The 13,230-nt window shown below is 30.4% G+C and overlaps 1 protein-coding gene across 1 annotated transcript; it reads right to left on the bottom strand.

Moving 5' to 3' along the window:
• Positions 1-6,596: 6,596 nt before the first annotated feature.
• On the bottom strand, positions 6,597-11,095 carry LOC125833691 (ent-kaurenoic acid oxidase 2-like). Its single transcript, XM_049512864.1, has 8 exons — positions 10,704-11,095; positions 8,180-8,657; positions 7,798-8,061; positions 7,627-7,716; positions 7,468-7,546; positions 7,280-7,386; positions 7,012-7,133; positions 6,597-6,925 (listed from the first exon to the last, which is right to left on the bottom strand). Exons 1-8 carry the CDS (start codon positions 10,943-10,945, stop codon positions 6,814-6,816), a joined length of 1,494 nt encoding a protein of 497 aa, XP_049368821.1. The 5' UTR covers positions 10,946-11,095; the 3' UTR covers positions 6,597-6,813.
• Between the last annotated feature and the right edge of the window lie 2,135 nt (positions 11,096-13,230).

Below are 13,230 nucleotides of genomic sequence, written 5' to 3'. Positions count from 1 at the left end.
TTCATTATAAAATTATAATATAAATTTATAAGTATTTTAAATAATTTTTAAAACTTATGGGTATAAATCATATTTTTTGAAATGGTCAAATATTTTTGGAAAAATTTGGGCCAAATCCATGATGAAATTTCACCAAATATATAATTTGCCAAAAATATTTGAGAACTTGGGGCATACACTAGCTAAATGTTGTGGTGTTAGGTTAATTTTTTAACCAACCAAATTAACTAACACATTTAGTTATTCAATTAATTTTTATCTTTAGGACTCTTTTACTATTTTTGGTTTAATATATTAGATATTTATTTTCGGAGCCCAATTAATTTATGCTTCGAAAGATTCTTACTTGGAAGTGGAGTGGTTTTCTTAATAAAAAATAAATGGTTCAAATCTTATTTGTATGACTAAGAATTAGAAAGTATTTACCAATTACTCTATAATTTAGGTAATCTTATTTTTGTTAGTCATTAATTTAATTTGACCGTCCTAAAACAATGGACACCTTTTTGTTAGATCAAGAATAATATTTTGATTAGAGTCGATATTTAAATTTATGAGACATCTTTATTGGCATAACTAAGTTTCTATCTCATAGTTAGTGGTAACTTGAAGTTTCTATTATGTACTAGATGGGGATGCCCGTGCGCGCACGGCCCAACACGTGATTATTGTCGACAGTAATTTTTATGATAGGTTGGTAATATATATAAGTATTATTATATTTGTTATTGCACTACCTATGCACGTTTCGGCTATGTTTTATACATATTTACATCTTTGTACACAAAAGGTAAAATAGATGTTGATGCTTTGTAGTTCACAAAACATCTGCAATCACAAAGAAGAGTGTTTTAGATTGTGTAGGTATAATTTAGTAAGAATGGAGTTAGTGTGGCAGATTGCGACGTACCTTGTTGAAACTGTATTTTCATTGGAGGCAGTGCATTGACAAAAGGATAGCAAAATGGAATTTACTTTGATGCAAAAACTTCCTGCAAAAGCATGTGTGAGAAAAGTTGTTTTAGTAATATGGTAGTTTAGACATGTATTTTTTTTTTTTTGGCATTATATTCTACCAAATGATTGCAAGGAAGAGGAGCCTTATGATGGCGGTTTTGTGTTTACTGCCGGAAGGTTTGCTGCTTGTGTCCAGCATTTTGCGCTTTGTTGCTTCGGCTGTGACCATCAGTGCTGATTGGGTGGGGTTGTGTTTTTCTTCATAATTGAGATGTCAAATTTGCAGCTGATGTTTCGTGGTTTCTGTAGAACAGTTTTTTTCATTTGAATTCTGTAAGTCGCTGCTCCTAGGTGGTTGCACAGCTGTTCATGAAGTTGTTGGTGGTTCTGCAAGAAGAAGTGAGTAATTTATTAATGATTGTTTTATCTGTTTTAAGTTTAATATAAGAAATACCTTGGCCTGACAATTTCTTGTATTGAGAGGTGCAACATTTTTTCAGCAGAGACGGAAGCTGTAGCGGAACTAGTGTGATCAGTAACTGTGATGTCAAATTGCTCTCAGTGTAGAAGGGAAGAGTTTTAGTTAGTTATTTGTAAAATAGCTAAAAGAGTAAGTATAGATTATACCTTGGGATGAGCATAGTAGATCGATCACAATGTATGGCCTTGAGGAAATACTTCTTGTGAATGGAATGTTGCAGTCTGAGCATGCCATGATGCAGAAATGTTGGTCCTCATTCGTTAATGTGAGTTGACCATCTATGTAGAATATCTGACCACCCTGTCAAGTTTGAGGGTGGTATTATTTTATTTGTTGTTGTTATGAGAAGTTGTTATATACTTACTGGTGGTTGCATTTATATATCTGATATGGATATTGATTCTTCTTCAAATGGAACAAACAGAAGGGAGCCAGTTGTGGATGTGCTTTTCATTGTGTATTCAATCAGCAGTGGCTGGATTTTTTTTTCCCCTGCAAGGTGGAATGCAGGAAGAGAGTTCATGTAATCCGAATGGAAAAACTGCTATTACCATTCATGTAACGCTGTGGCATGTGGAAATGTGAGGTCCATGAGTATTGTCGTATTGTATCTATTTGACAAACCTGTGTAGATAAGAAGAAGTAATTTTGGGTACTTATTTATATGTTAGGACTATATATAGATAATGATTGTTTTCTTTACCTGTTGTAGATTTTGTCACCCTTCTAGCTAATTCCATGAGGGTATTTCCATAGTAGTCTTCCCAAAGTGTAAACTTTCTGGGTTTTTTCCTGTTTCATTGATAAAGCAAAAGGGGCAGAACATTATTGAATTATAATAGTTGCAGCAAGTATATATATAGCAGCAAAATTTTGTTCTTTATTTTCAGCACTTTGATACAAATAAAATAAAAAGTAAAAGGTGCAGCAGAATGTTGCAAAAAATTACAGCAACAGTTGATTCTTTTTTTGTGTTAACAATATTCTGAAATGCAGTGTTAGGATTTAGTCAAAAGAACATTACATATCAAAACACTGGAAGATGGAAAAACAACCTCGGTCAACACATCATAAGTTCAGTATACTAAAAAATGTGAAATCTTTTTTCTGGGGCTAAGATTCACTTACAAACATGCAATATATAAACAAAATGTAAAGGTCAAACATAGTATTTAGTTATTTGTAATTCTAATTTCTAAGTTTAGAAGTACAAATACAGGAAAAAATAAGGAGAGCAAAAATCAGAAGTCAGAGTAAATGTTGAAGGAAGACAATCAATTAATAAGCTAATTTGTGAAAACAATCTATACTATAAGAACAAAAATTTGAAGAATGTCTAACATCCTGATCTGTCTATAATAGGAAGTAGCAATATTTTTAATAAGGAACATGGTCTATCGATGAACATTGAAGGAAAAGTATTATAAATAAGATGCTGACACATATTTTTTTGGATAAATTTGCAATCAAATAAACAACTGAAACAGACAACTTTACAGATTGTAATTATGTCAGTCTTGTTATAAATAAACTCGAAAGTATGGACTTGCGAAATGTAGATTCGAAATTCTTTTGATTCAGCAGTGTTACTCAAATAGAGAGTTGTCAATTCATGTGGCATATCATATGAAGTTAAGTGAACAGAACCATTGCTGCAACAAAACGCCGGAGGTTCATATTCAAACTTTTTTGCACCGCAAAATTTACAATTAGGAACAGCTTTAAGGTGAAGATAAGTGGTTTGTGCTTGTGTATTTAACAAGAAGTCAACCTGGGTTGAATTTTCACCTGCAAACTAAATCTTAAGGCGAGGATATATGTTGTGATATGTAACAAAGGAATATGTAATTGTCCTTGTTACTGGTGAAAGGCGAGAATTGAACCTGGAAGTATTATAGTAGTTGAATTTTTAGCAGATTCTGAACAGTGTGTACCAGTCATATAATAGCGGAGTCTTTTCATGCTTCTGTGAAACACAGAATGGCAGGAGAAGAAAATTTATAACAATAGCAACATATTTTTAGTATAAACAATAACTATGGACTTAACGCATGTACGTACGTAGCTTTTATGTCGGGTAGGCAATTCAAAAATAGTGTGAAGTGTTTAGTAAAAATAAATAGCGAACAATTATGAAGCAAGAAAAGTGCAGAAGGTAAGAATCAAACTTACGGAAGTAGAGGAGTAGGAAAGCAAACAAATTTGAAAGTAGTAGTCACAACGACACGGGTGAAGGAAGAATAAAAAATTAGCAATTTAGTATCGATAATTATAAAATATTTTAAGAATCAAAAGCTGATGAATATTTAGTGCACATTTGAAATTATGATTAAGGAGGTATGCATGCGTAACAAGTCATAATCTCGATATGGGTCAATTGATCTCCCTTATGATCCATTGATTGGCCTAAATTGTTCATATGTAAGAAATTTTTGAAGAAAAAAAAAGGGAGTTTTACAAGTCTGGATAACAATGTTAAGAATTTCAAGGTGACTAAAATTAGACACTGGACGAATTGAATTATGACTCGTATTTAAGTTCATGTTATTATAATCTAAGTAATTTTTGGACAAATCATTATTTAAATCCCCCCCATATAAAACTTCTAACGATGAGCATTGAGCTCGAGCTATTGGTCAAATGGATGATTATTTGATTGAGCTGTTAGCTAGCTCTCAAGCTTAATTCAACTCCTCTATTAGCTTATTTTCCATTTTGTATAACTAGTATTGGCCTATTATCACAATTCAAAGGGATAAGTTAAGCTGAATTTGACCGATTAAAATTAGTCAAATTAATAAATGAACATGTTAATAACTCGCTCTTGAGCAGCTAAATGGCGGATTCAGTGGCGGACTCAAGATTTCTGTTTAGGGGTTCGAAGTATAAAGAAGAAGTTCAGGTGGTAATGCAAGTGCACGGTGAGCGTAGTAGCCCCTCGGCATGCTCTTTGTACAAGAACCATAGATATTTCATTGGTTCATAAAAGTAAAGACTAAACTAATCAAAGATATTGAGGATAAAGATGCATTGATAAGAATTTTAGTGGATCAACTGTATTACATAAGTTAATTCTTAAAACACGCGAAAATTAAATGATGAAAAAGGGAGCGAGACGGGGAAGAAAGATATTTATCTTATCATGCTAAACTTAACTCACTTTATCACACCGTATTAAACATTTTTTTTTACTTTTATCATGCTCCATCGAGCATTCTTAAAATTTCTTGTGTTTTTTATACTTTTATTTTGTAATGTTTTACTTTATATTTCACTTTTTAATTTTTTTTTTAAAAAATTAGTATCCATTTAATCAAATATTACTATGGAAATCGTCCAGATTCTCTAAAAGTGTGTAAAAATAGAGTTACTAATGCATATTCAGAAGATAAATAAATAGCATCGTCAATTTTTTTAGTTCATATAGTTCAATTTACTAGGTTAGTCATAATTTGTAAAAAAATAAATAACGAATAAATCAAATAAGGTTAGTTTTCATCTCTCTAAAATAGAATTAAAAACATAAAAGAAATTTCATGAATTCTATTAAATTAATATTTTTAAAAGGATGTTGACGATATTTAAGTTTCTTCATTCAATTACATCTATTTACATTTTTTTTTAAAAATAAATAAATTATATTTCTATCTCAATATCAAGTTAAATATAATTCATCATTTTTTTAAAAAGTTATTCAAACGTATATGAAAAAAGAGTTACGTTGAACAAATTGAATAATAGATATAAAAAGAATAAAAAATAAAAAGAATGTGTCTAATAATTTTTTTAAAAAAACAAATTAAAAAGAAGAAATGGAATAACAGGAAAAAATAATGAAAAAGAAGAAGAAGGTCTGCCCAAAAGTTCCATTTTTCAAAGCATTAAAAAGGGGGAACCAATGACATAGAGACATTTCATGAACCACTTATCCACTGAGCCAAGTCTATCATTTGTTTGCAGGGGGTTCATTTAATATATATACACATAAAATCAAAATTTAACGTTATATATAGTGTAATTTTTTAACGAGGGGGTTCGGGTGAACCCCTAGGCTCCACCTAGGTCCATGCACCCCTGGGAGGATCCTAATCCAACTCGCCATTGACCCGTAATTTTTAGAGTTTGAAACCTACGTTTCATCATATAGTTAAACTTGGGCACTGCTTAAATAAGCCCATCAGTAAACAAAATTCATACCCAACCCATCAAACCAAACTTTGGATGGGTTTGGGCAGGCCAATTTTAAGAAGAGCAACTTTCACATATAGCAAATACAAAATTCATATTTGTATGTTATAGCAAAGTTTGCATAATTGCGCTTCATAGCAAACATAAATATGTATATTTCGCTATACATATACAAAAGAAAGCAGTTGTATAATCTGTTTTGATATACATATACAAAAAGATCAATTGTATAAAGTGAGAGAAGCGAGTGAGCAAGCGAGATCTGAGAGAGGCGAATGAGGGAAACGAAAATATATGTATATATACAATTTTCACGCATTTTATACATTTGCGTTTTTGTATAAAATGAGAGAGGCGAGTGAGAGAGCGAGATCTGGGAGAGTGGCGAGTGAGATCTGAGAGAAGGGAACGAAAATATATATATATATACAATTTTCTCTCGCTTTATACAAACACAAACGCATTTTATACAATTTGCGTTTTTTTGTATAAAGTGAGAGAGCGAGATCTGGGAGAGGGGAACGAAAATATATATATATATATATATATATATACAATTTTCTCTCGCTTTATACAAACACAAACGCACTTTATACACTTGCGTTTGTATGAAGAACGAGAGAGGCGAGGGAGAGAACGAGAGTGGCGAGCGAGATTCAACAGGAGAGAGGTGAAATAGCAACAGTTTACTATGAAGTACAATTAAATCAAACTATATTTATAGCATTTAATTTGAATTAATAGTTTGCTATTATATACAATTTTCCCTTTTAAGAAAACCCCAAAAATCAATTTATTTGGCCTCTGAAAAAAACTAATGAATTTGCTGAATTGATGTTTATCAATACAGTATTTATCTTAACCTAGACATCATGATATCAAAGGTATACATACAAATTATAAAAGAAGTAAACAGACGAAAAAAGTTAAGAAGGAGATTCAACATGAGCAAATATAACCAACTATCTCTTTTTCTGCATTTATTCATTCTTAACAAAATAGAAGACCATAATGATCTTCTTGTTAAAATGTACACATAATTCTATTGAGCAAGAAATAATGATTTTCTGTTCCTAACTATTCCCAAGCAAATTGCCTTGCTCTTGCAATTTGTCCATATCCAGCAACAAAGAAACAAAATCTAAATCACATAGATGCAGAGAGATGTGGCCTTCTTATTTTTTGTTCTAAGCAGCACTAGTAGTTGATGACACTCTTTTCACTCTTCCCAAGCAGTTGTCCTTAGGCCTACAATGAGGCAAATACATCACTGGGCAAGACGGATTTTTCCTTTCAAGCCTGCAAAACAAATAAGTAAATTAACAACACATAGAGTGTACGCGGACCTGACCTCTGTTAAGTGAATCAGCAATCAAACAACTTACTCATAATCCAACAGAAAATAATGGAGAAAAATAGAGATTTCAAGCTTAGCAAGGTCATTTCCGGGGCAAAGTCTGCCTCCTCCTCCAAAAGGAAGGAATGTTCCTACCTTTGGTGTAACTTCCTAAAAATTTCACAACACAACACAAATTACAAAAATTATCAGATGATTTATCTGCATCCAGTGTTTACACTAAACCACATCAAGTTTATGATAGTTAAGTAAAAAAGTGTACTATTTCTAAAGCAATAAGGTTTGTTAAAACTTACATCCCATCTAGAAGGGTTAAACTCCATTGGATCCTTATATATTTCAGGATCCAAATGAACACTCCTAAACCACACCAAAACTTTCCATCCTTTGGGTATGGTATAGCCTGGAAAAAAAAACAAGATACAGTTTAGTTGTGTTAACGTAATCTCCTCGTATCAGTTAATGATAGATTATTATAACTAACCATGAATAGCAACATCTTCTTTTGCCTCACGGAAGACCACAAAGGAGAAGGTAATCAAACGAAGTGTTTCATCGATCACCTATAAAGGAACAACACAATGGTTTTATTACATTGACTAGAGAAGAGAAAACAGAATTTGATATACCATGAAAAATTCACCTTTGAGAGGTAGTCCATATTCCTGATTTCTTTGAGTGTCAAGCCCTTTTGGTCAGATGGCCTATTTTTCACAATAGCCTCTTGCTCTGCCTGTTTTTCGAATCGAAAGATTGAAATCTCAATAAAACAGAACATTGAAAAATGTTTATAAAAATGTGAATTTTTTGTTACCTTAGCTTTTTTGAAGAACTCAGGATGTTTCTGCAGAAAATACGTAACCCACATAGTTATATGACCTGAAGATTCATGACCAGCATTAAGATACATTACCAACACATCAATAATCTCTTCATCATTCAATTTCCTTCCATTCTCATCTTGAACTTCAAGTAGAATATCCATCATGTCTTTCTTGTCTTCTGGCCCTCTTTTTTCCCTCCTCGCCCTCCTATCATCCACGATCGATTGAAAGATTGCCACAAGCTTTTTACGCGCCTGAAAATTTATCCACACCTTTTAACTTTCTAGTAAATTGTATACATAAGACATGATTTTTTCGCGCAAACATTTATCATTTAAAGTGACAAAAGACAAGGGACAATTTCTCAATTACCTTGAGTGCTTTATGATAAGCAAATCCTGGCAAGTTGACAGCCATAGCTCTAACACCATAATTCAAAATTGTGTATTCCTTTTCTAATGCATCCATGACTTGTTCACTTTCAGTACTAAGGAAAATGTACATAATAATTCGAAAAGTTAGCTTTCTCAGGTGTGTTAAGAACTCAATTTCTCCCTTGGATGACCATTTATCCAATGCTGATATCACTCGTTCTTCGATATACTGAATGTACATCGACAACGCCTCGTGACCATTCACAGGTGCTGCAGTTAGTTTCCTTAACCATTTGTGTTCTTCATATGAAATACCAATAAATGATTTTTTACCAATGAGTTCCATAGTAGAAGTAGGCCAGCCAGGCTTGAAGGCTTCATCATCATTTAAAACCTTCCTGCAAGCTTCTGGTGTTGTAATAATCACACATGGACTTCCAAACATGAATGCCTTGTATATTCCTGTTCGTCCGAATCTACAATTAGAATTTTAAAAAAAAAGTCAGCGGCAGAGCAAGAATTTTGACAAGGCCTAGTCAAAATGTTAAAATGTCGCATTTGAGATTCGAACATGTGACATCAAGCAAGTTTAATTACTAGAATGGCACTATAATATAAAGGGAATTGTATGTATGTGCAATATAATTTTCTGACGAAAAGGAATCAGAATCCCCTTTGAATCATGTAGCTCCTCCATGTAAAGTCGGATTGGAATTCACACTGGACAATAACAACATATCCTATGTAATGTAAAATAAAAGTGAGATTTGGGGAGGGTAGAATATACGTAGACCTTACCATTAGCTTAGAGGTAGAGAAACTATTTTCTATAGACCTTCAACTCAAAAAAAAAAACAATGCAAAGCAATATAGAAAAATAAATAACTCAAACGAAGATAGTCACAAAAAAATACTATAGCTAACTAATAAATCATCCTAAGCAATAGTCATTACGGATAAAATGATAGTCAACTAGAATTATATTTTTTTTTCTCCCTCTCTCCTTAGAATACTATCTAACTAGCTAGTGGGGGCATGTGTTCATTCCCTATCTATCTATCTATCTAAAATGCACTTTCTTATCTTGTACAATTGTCTACCACTTTAGTGGCAAGTAACTTACGACTAGACTTAATACCTTGTATGATTGTTGTTTTAAAGATAAGACTTGTGTCTTTCAAACAGTAAAAACTTTATTGAGAAATCGTATGTTCGAATATAGTCAAATAGGATATTGTTTATACAATTTCAGCTGTCTAGTACTGTTACAAAACATGGAAAATGCACAAGAGGAGACAACATGAATCATTTTTATCTCCTTGAGATCCAAATATATATTCACCCCTACCCCCTCTTTGTCTAATGGGGTGGCAAAAATGAAATATTAAGTAAACAATATTGTATCCCCAAGTTTATTAGCTCCTGTCTGATCGTAGATTTTGAAGCTAAAATTTAAAGAGGCATATATAATCACATGCATATTCAAATTACATGGATGATGACATAATATACTTAAAATATGCTCTTTTTAGAATACAAATACAAGTAAATAGGAAAATATATATATTCAAATTTCTTAGTTTATAACTTTTTAATTTTAACTTTTCCACTTCTAATGGAAAAATCAAACAAACAAATTAAGACAATGAAGTGTAAGGTAAAACTTAAAGTTCACACAACTTTGGCTTGAAAAAAAGGGAATATTAATATAATGTCGTTTTCTTCTTGTAATGACAAAAAAGGTGTCAGGTAAAATGACAAATATTGGGAGCCTCGAATTAATAAAAAAGCTGACTAGACATGAAATCGTTTTAATTTTCCTCTTTTTCTACTTATGTTTGTTTCTTCTTTGACTAAATGTTAACTCACTAAATGAAGACAAATGCTTCTTTTACCATTTCTAATTACACCAAATACACTACTTGCAAAACCGCCAAACTAATTTCCAATACCTTTTGCTTATCAAAAAAGGCCAACCTTTTCCCCCCATAGATTAAACTAAACTAATTCTCACTTTTCACGAATCATGTGACATATCAGTTTACACAATTATACTATCAAGAAATCCAATGACCAACTAGTTGATCGAAATGTTTAGAGTTGTAATTATTTATATGTTCTTTTTACGGGCGTATGCAACATATAGACCTTGCTTTTATCTAGATCTAATAATACTTTTAATGTGACGTATAAATTTATGTGTAAGATTTTTTTAAATTTTTTTATCATAAATATCAAGTATATAAATTAGAAATACAATGAATTAAATGCTAAAAACTTTAAAAATTAAAACCCTACAATTTAATTTCTAGATCAGCCTCCAACTTAAAAAAATTTCTTTGGTCAAGAAAAAAAAGTTTGTCAGGTGCTTGTAGTAGTGACTTGTGTGTTTGTCTGCACCACTCAATGGCACAATAAAAAATTAGACATATGTACATTTTAAATATATATTAGTTTATAAGCATAGATAATTTCTGAATTATATGGAACTCGTATGAAGAGAGAGGAGAGAGATAGATGACCTGGAAACAAAGGAAGAGATGAATGAATCAGGATTGTTGGATTTGAAAGCTCTGAGGAAGGACCACATAGTACCAATGAAAGGCCACCCTAAATCACCGGGTGGCAATGACAACCTCAACTTCTTGTCACCACTCAACTTCACTTTTTCATAGTACCAAACATTTACACTTAAAACTAACCATTTCATGAACCCTAATATCACACAAATAATAGTCACCATCATCATCAACCAAAACTCCATAATTCTAACGATGAAAGAAAAGTATATCTTTATATATATATAAGATAAAATGGAATACTTTTTTTTTCTTTTGAAATTTTTTCAAAGGTTGAAAGAAGAAGAAAAGGAGGAAAAGGTTGAGAAGAGAAAAGAGAGAATAATTGTGAGATAATTCAAAGATATATCCCTCTCATGAGTCTCTATCTATGGTCCTTTATTTCAATACTTGTGTTGTCTATTTATAAGTAAATGAATATGAGGACAAGGAGGAGGAGGAATTCTACCATTCCAAAGTAATTTTTGGGTAGAAGAATTTTTATATGGAAAGTACTAAAATTAAAATATATATTTCGAGTCCACCTTTTTATTAATAATATAAGATATGGTCATAGAACATTTTAAATTTAAAGTATTATACCATGGTAGGTAGGACGCGCGGGGCAAGAGCTGCAAAATAATTTTATTTGTTAAAAAATTATGTTATATAAATGAGGAAAATAAATAATTTTTTAATAGTAGATTTTGAATTAAAATTTTAAATTTTATCCTTAAATATATATTTGATCATAAAATTTGATTTGATTTGATTTTCAATTACTTTTTGAGAATTTCCATTCACAAAATTTAAAATTTTTTCTAAATAAATGCATGTCCAGATACATTTAAAAAAATTTGGAGTTTTCATTCACAAAATTTTCAAGTTTTTTCTAAAGATAGAGTATGTTCAAATACAATTTCAAAATGCAAAAATCACACTTTCAAAATTTAACTTTAAATATTTGTTTGACCATTAAATTTGATCAGATTTATTTTTAAATATTTATTTGACCATTATATTTAATCAGATTTAAATTTAAATATTTGTTTGACCAAAAAATTTAACTAGATTTGATCTTCAACTAGTTTTAGGGGACTCTTCATTCCCAAAATTTTACTGTTTTTCTAAATATAGTTCAATACATATTCAAAATTCAAAAACCACAACTTCAAAAATTTCAGTGTTTAATTGTAGATTTTGAATCAGATTTTTTAAAATTTCTCTTTAAATAATTATTTGACCAAAAAAATTGATCATATTTATTCTTCAACTAATTTTTAGGACTTTTCATTCACAAAATTTTGAGTTTCTGCCAAATCTAGTGCTTGTCCAAATACAATTTTAAAAATAAAAAATCACAACTTCAAAAATGTAAGTGTTTGATTTAGATTTTAAAATTTTATTTTTAAATATTTGTTTGATCATAAAATTTGATCATATTTATTCTTTAACTTTTTTCAAGGGACTCGTTATTCACTAAATTTTAATTATTTTTTTTGCAAATATAATGCATATCCAAATACAACTTCAAAATATAATATCATAACTTAATAAATTTTAACTTTAAAATCTATGATCAAACTGAAGTAAGAAAGTAGGTTTAATTACTTTATATATTAATGTCGTAAATATTACTTTAGTTATTTGTTTGAATTAATCCTCCTTGCATAAGATTTTTTTTAATCTTCTTATTTGAGTGTCTAACCCCGTCATTGTTGATAGGCATTGAATTAGCATTTGAGTATAGATTTTGAATATTTATCTTCAAATAGTTTTTTGGATTGAAAACTTTTACTCATAATTTTTTTTCTAAAAAAAAAATCAAATATAATACAGATTTAAATACAATTTCAAAAATTTAAATTTAAATTTCAAAATCTATAAACAAACGGAAGCTGAAAAAATAAATTTAACTTCTTACTATTGAAACCGTAAATATTACTTTAGTTATCTCGTTTGCACTATCGCTATGTATAAGTTAAATATTACGTAATACCTTACGCACTAAGCATGGGAAAGATACTTATTAAATTTTGATTATTAAAAACTGACTTTAATATTTCTATGTCGTTTTTTTTTTTTGTTGGGGGTCAAATATTCGTATGTTGGTTGAAAGAAATTGTTAATTAATGTAGTTAATTATTTCGACTTGGTGAAAAATAACTCCATTGAACAAATAATATATATTTTAATATACATTTTTACCTGATACGTGATACAGTTTATATTCTTATGACCAACATGGCTATCGATATACCAGTTCTGAACTTTAATATTTCTAATACAACTTGTCGTCATATATTTATTATATATTTACTTGATAATATATACTATCATCTCTTTTTCATATTATTTGATCTCTATTTATTTAAAATCTCTTAATTTTTTATTAGATATGTATTTTATAAAATTAATCTTTTTAACATCAACAAATGTGATGCAGTGGATGAACTGCTCGTTCCCTAATCAAAGGTCTCGAGTTCGATTC

The sequence above is a fragment of the Solanum verrucosum genome, unplaced genomic scaffold (genome assembly GCF_900185275.1).
Source record: "Solanum verrucosum unplaced genomic scaffold, falcon-dt-bn FXZP01000307.1, whole genome shotgun sequence".
NCBI lineage: Eukaryota > Viridiplantae > Streptophyta > Magnoliopsida > Solanales > Solanaceae > Solanum > Solanum verrucosum.
This window is presented reverse-complemented; position numbering and strand designations above follow the sequence as displayed.

Excerpts from the sequence above, each read along its gene's own strand:
- LOC125833691 (XM_049512864.1), bottom strand. The coding sequence starts at position 10,945 with ATGGAGTTTTGGTTGATGATGATGGTGACTATTATTTGTGTGATATTA. Across the intron at positions 7,547-7,626 it reads ATATGGACTACCTCTCAAAG|GTGATCGATGAAACACTTCG; the intron begins GTGAATTTTTCA and ends GTTCCTTTATAG. Across the intron at positions 6,926-7,011 it reads TATTTTCTGTTGGATTATGA|GCTTGAAAGGAAAAATCCGT; the intron begins GTAAGTTGTTTG and ends TTTGTTTTGCAG.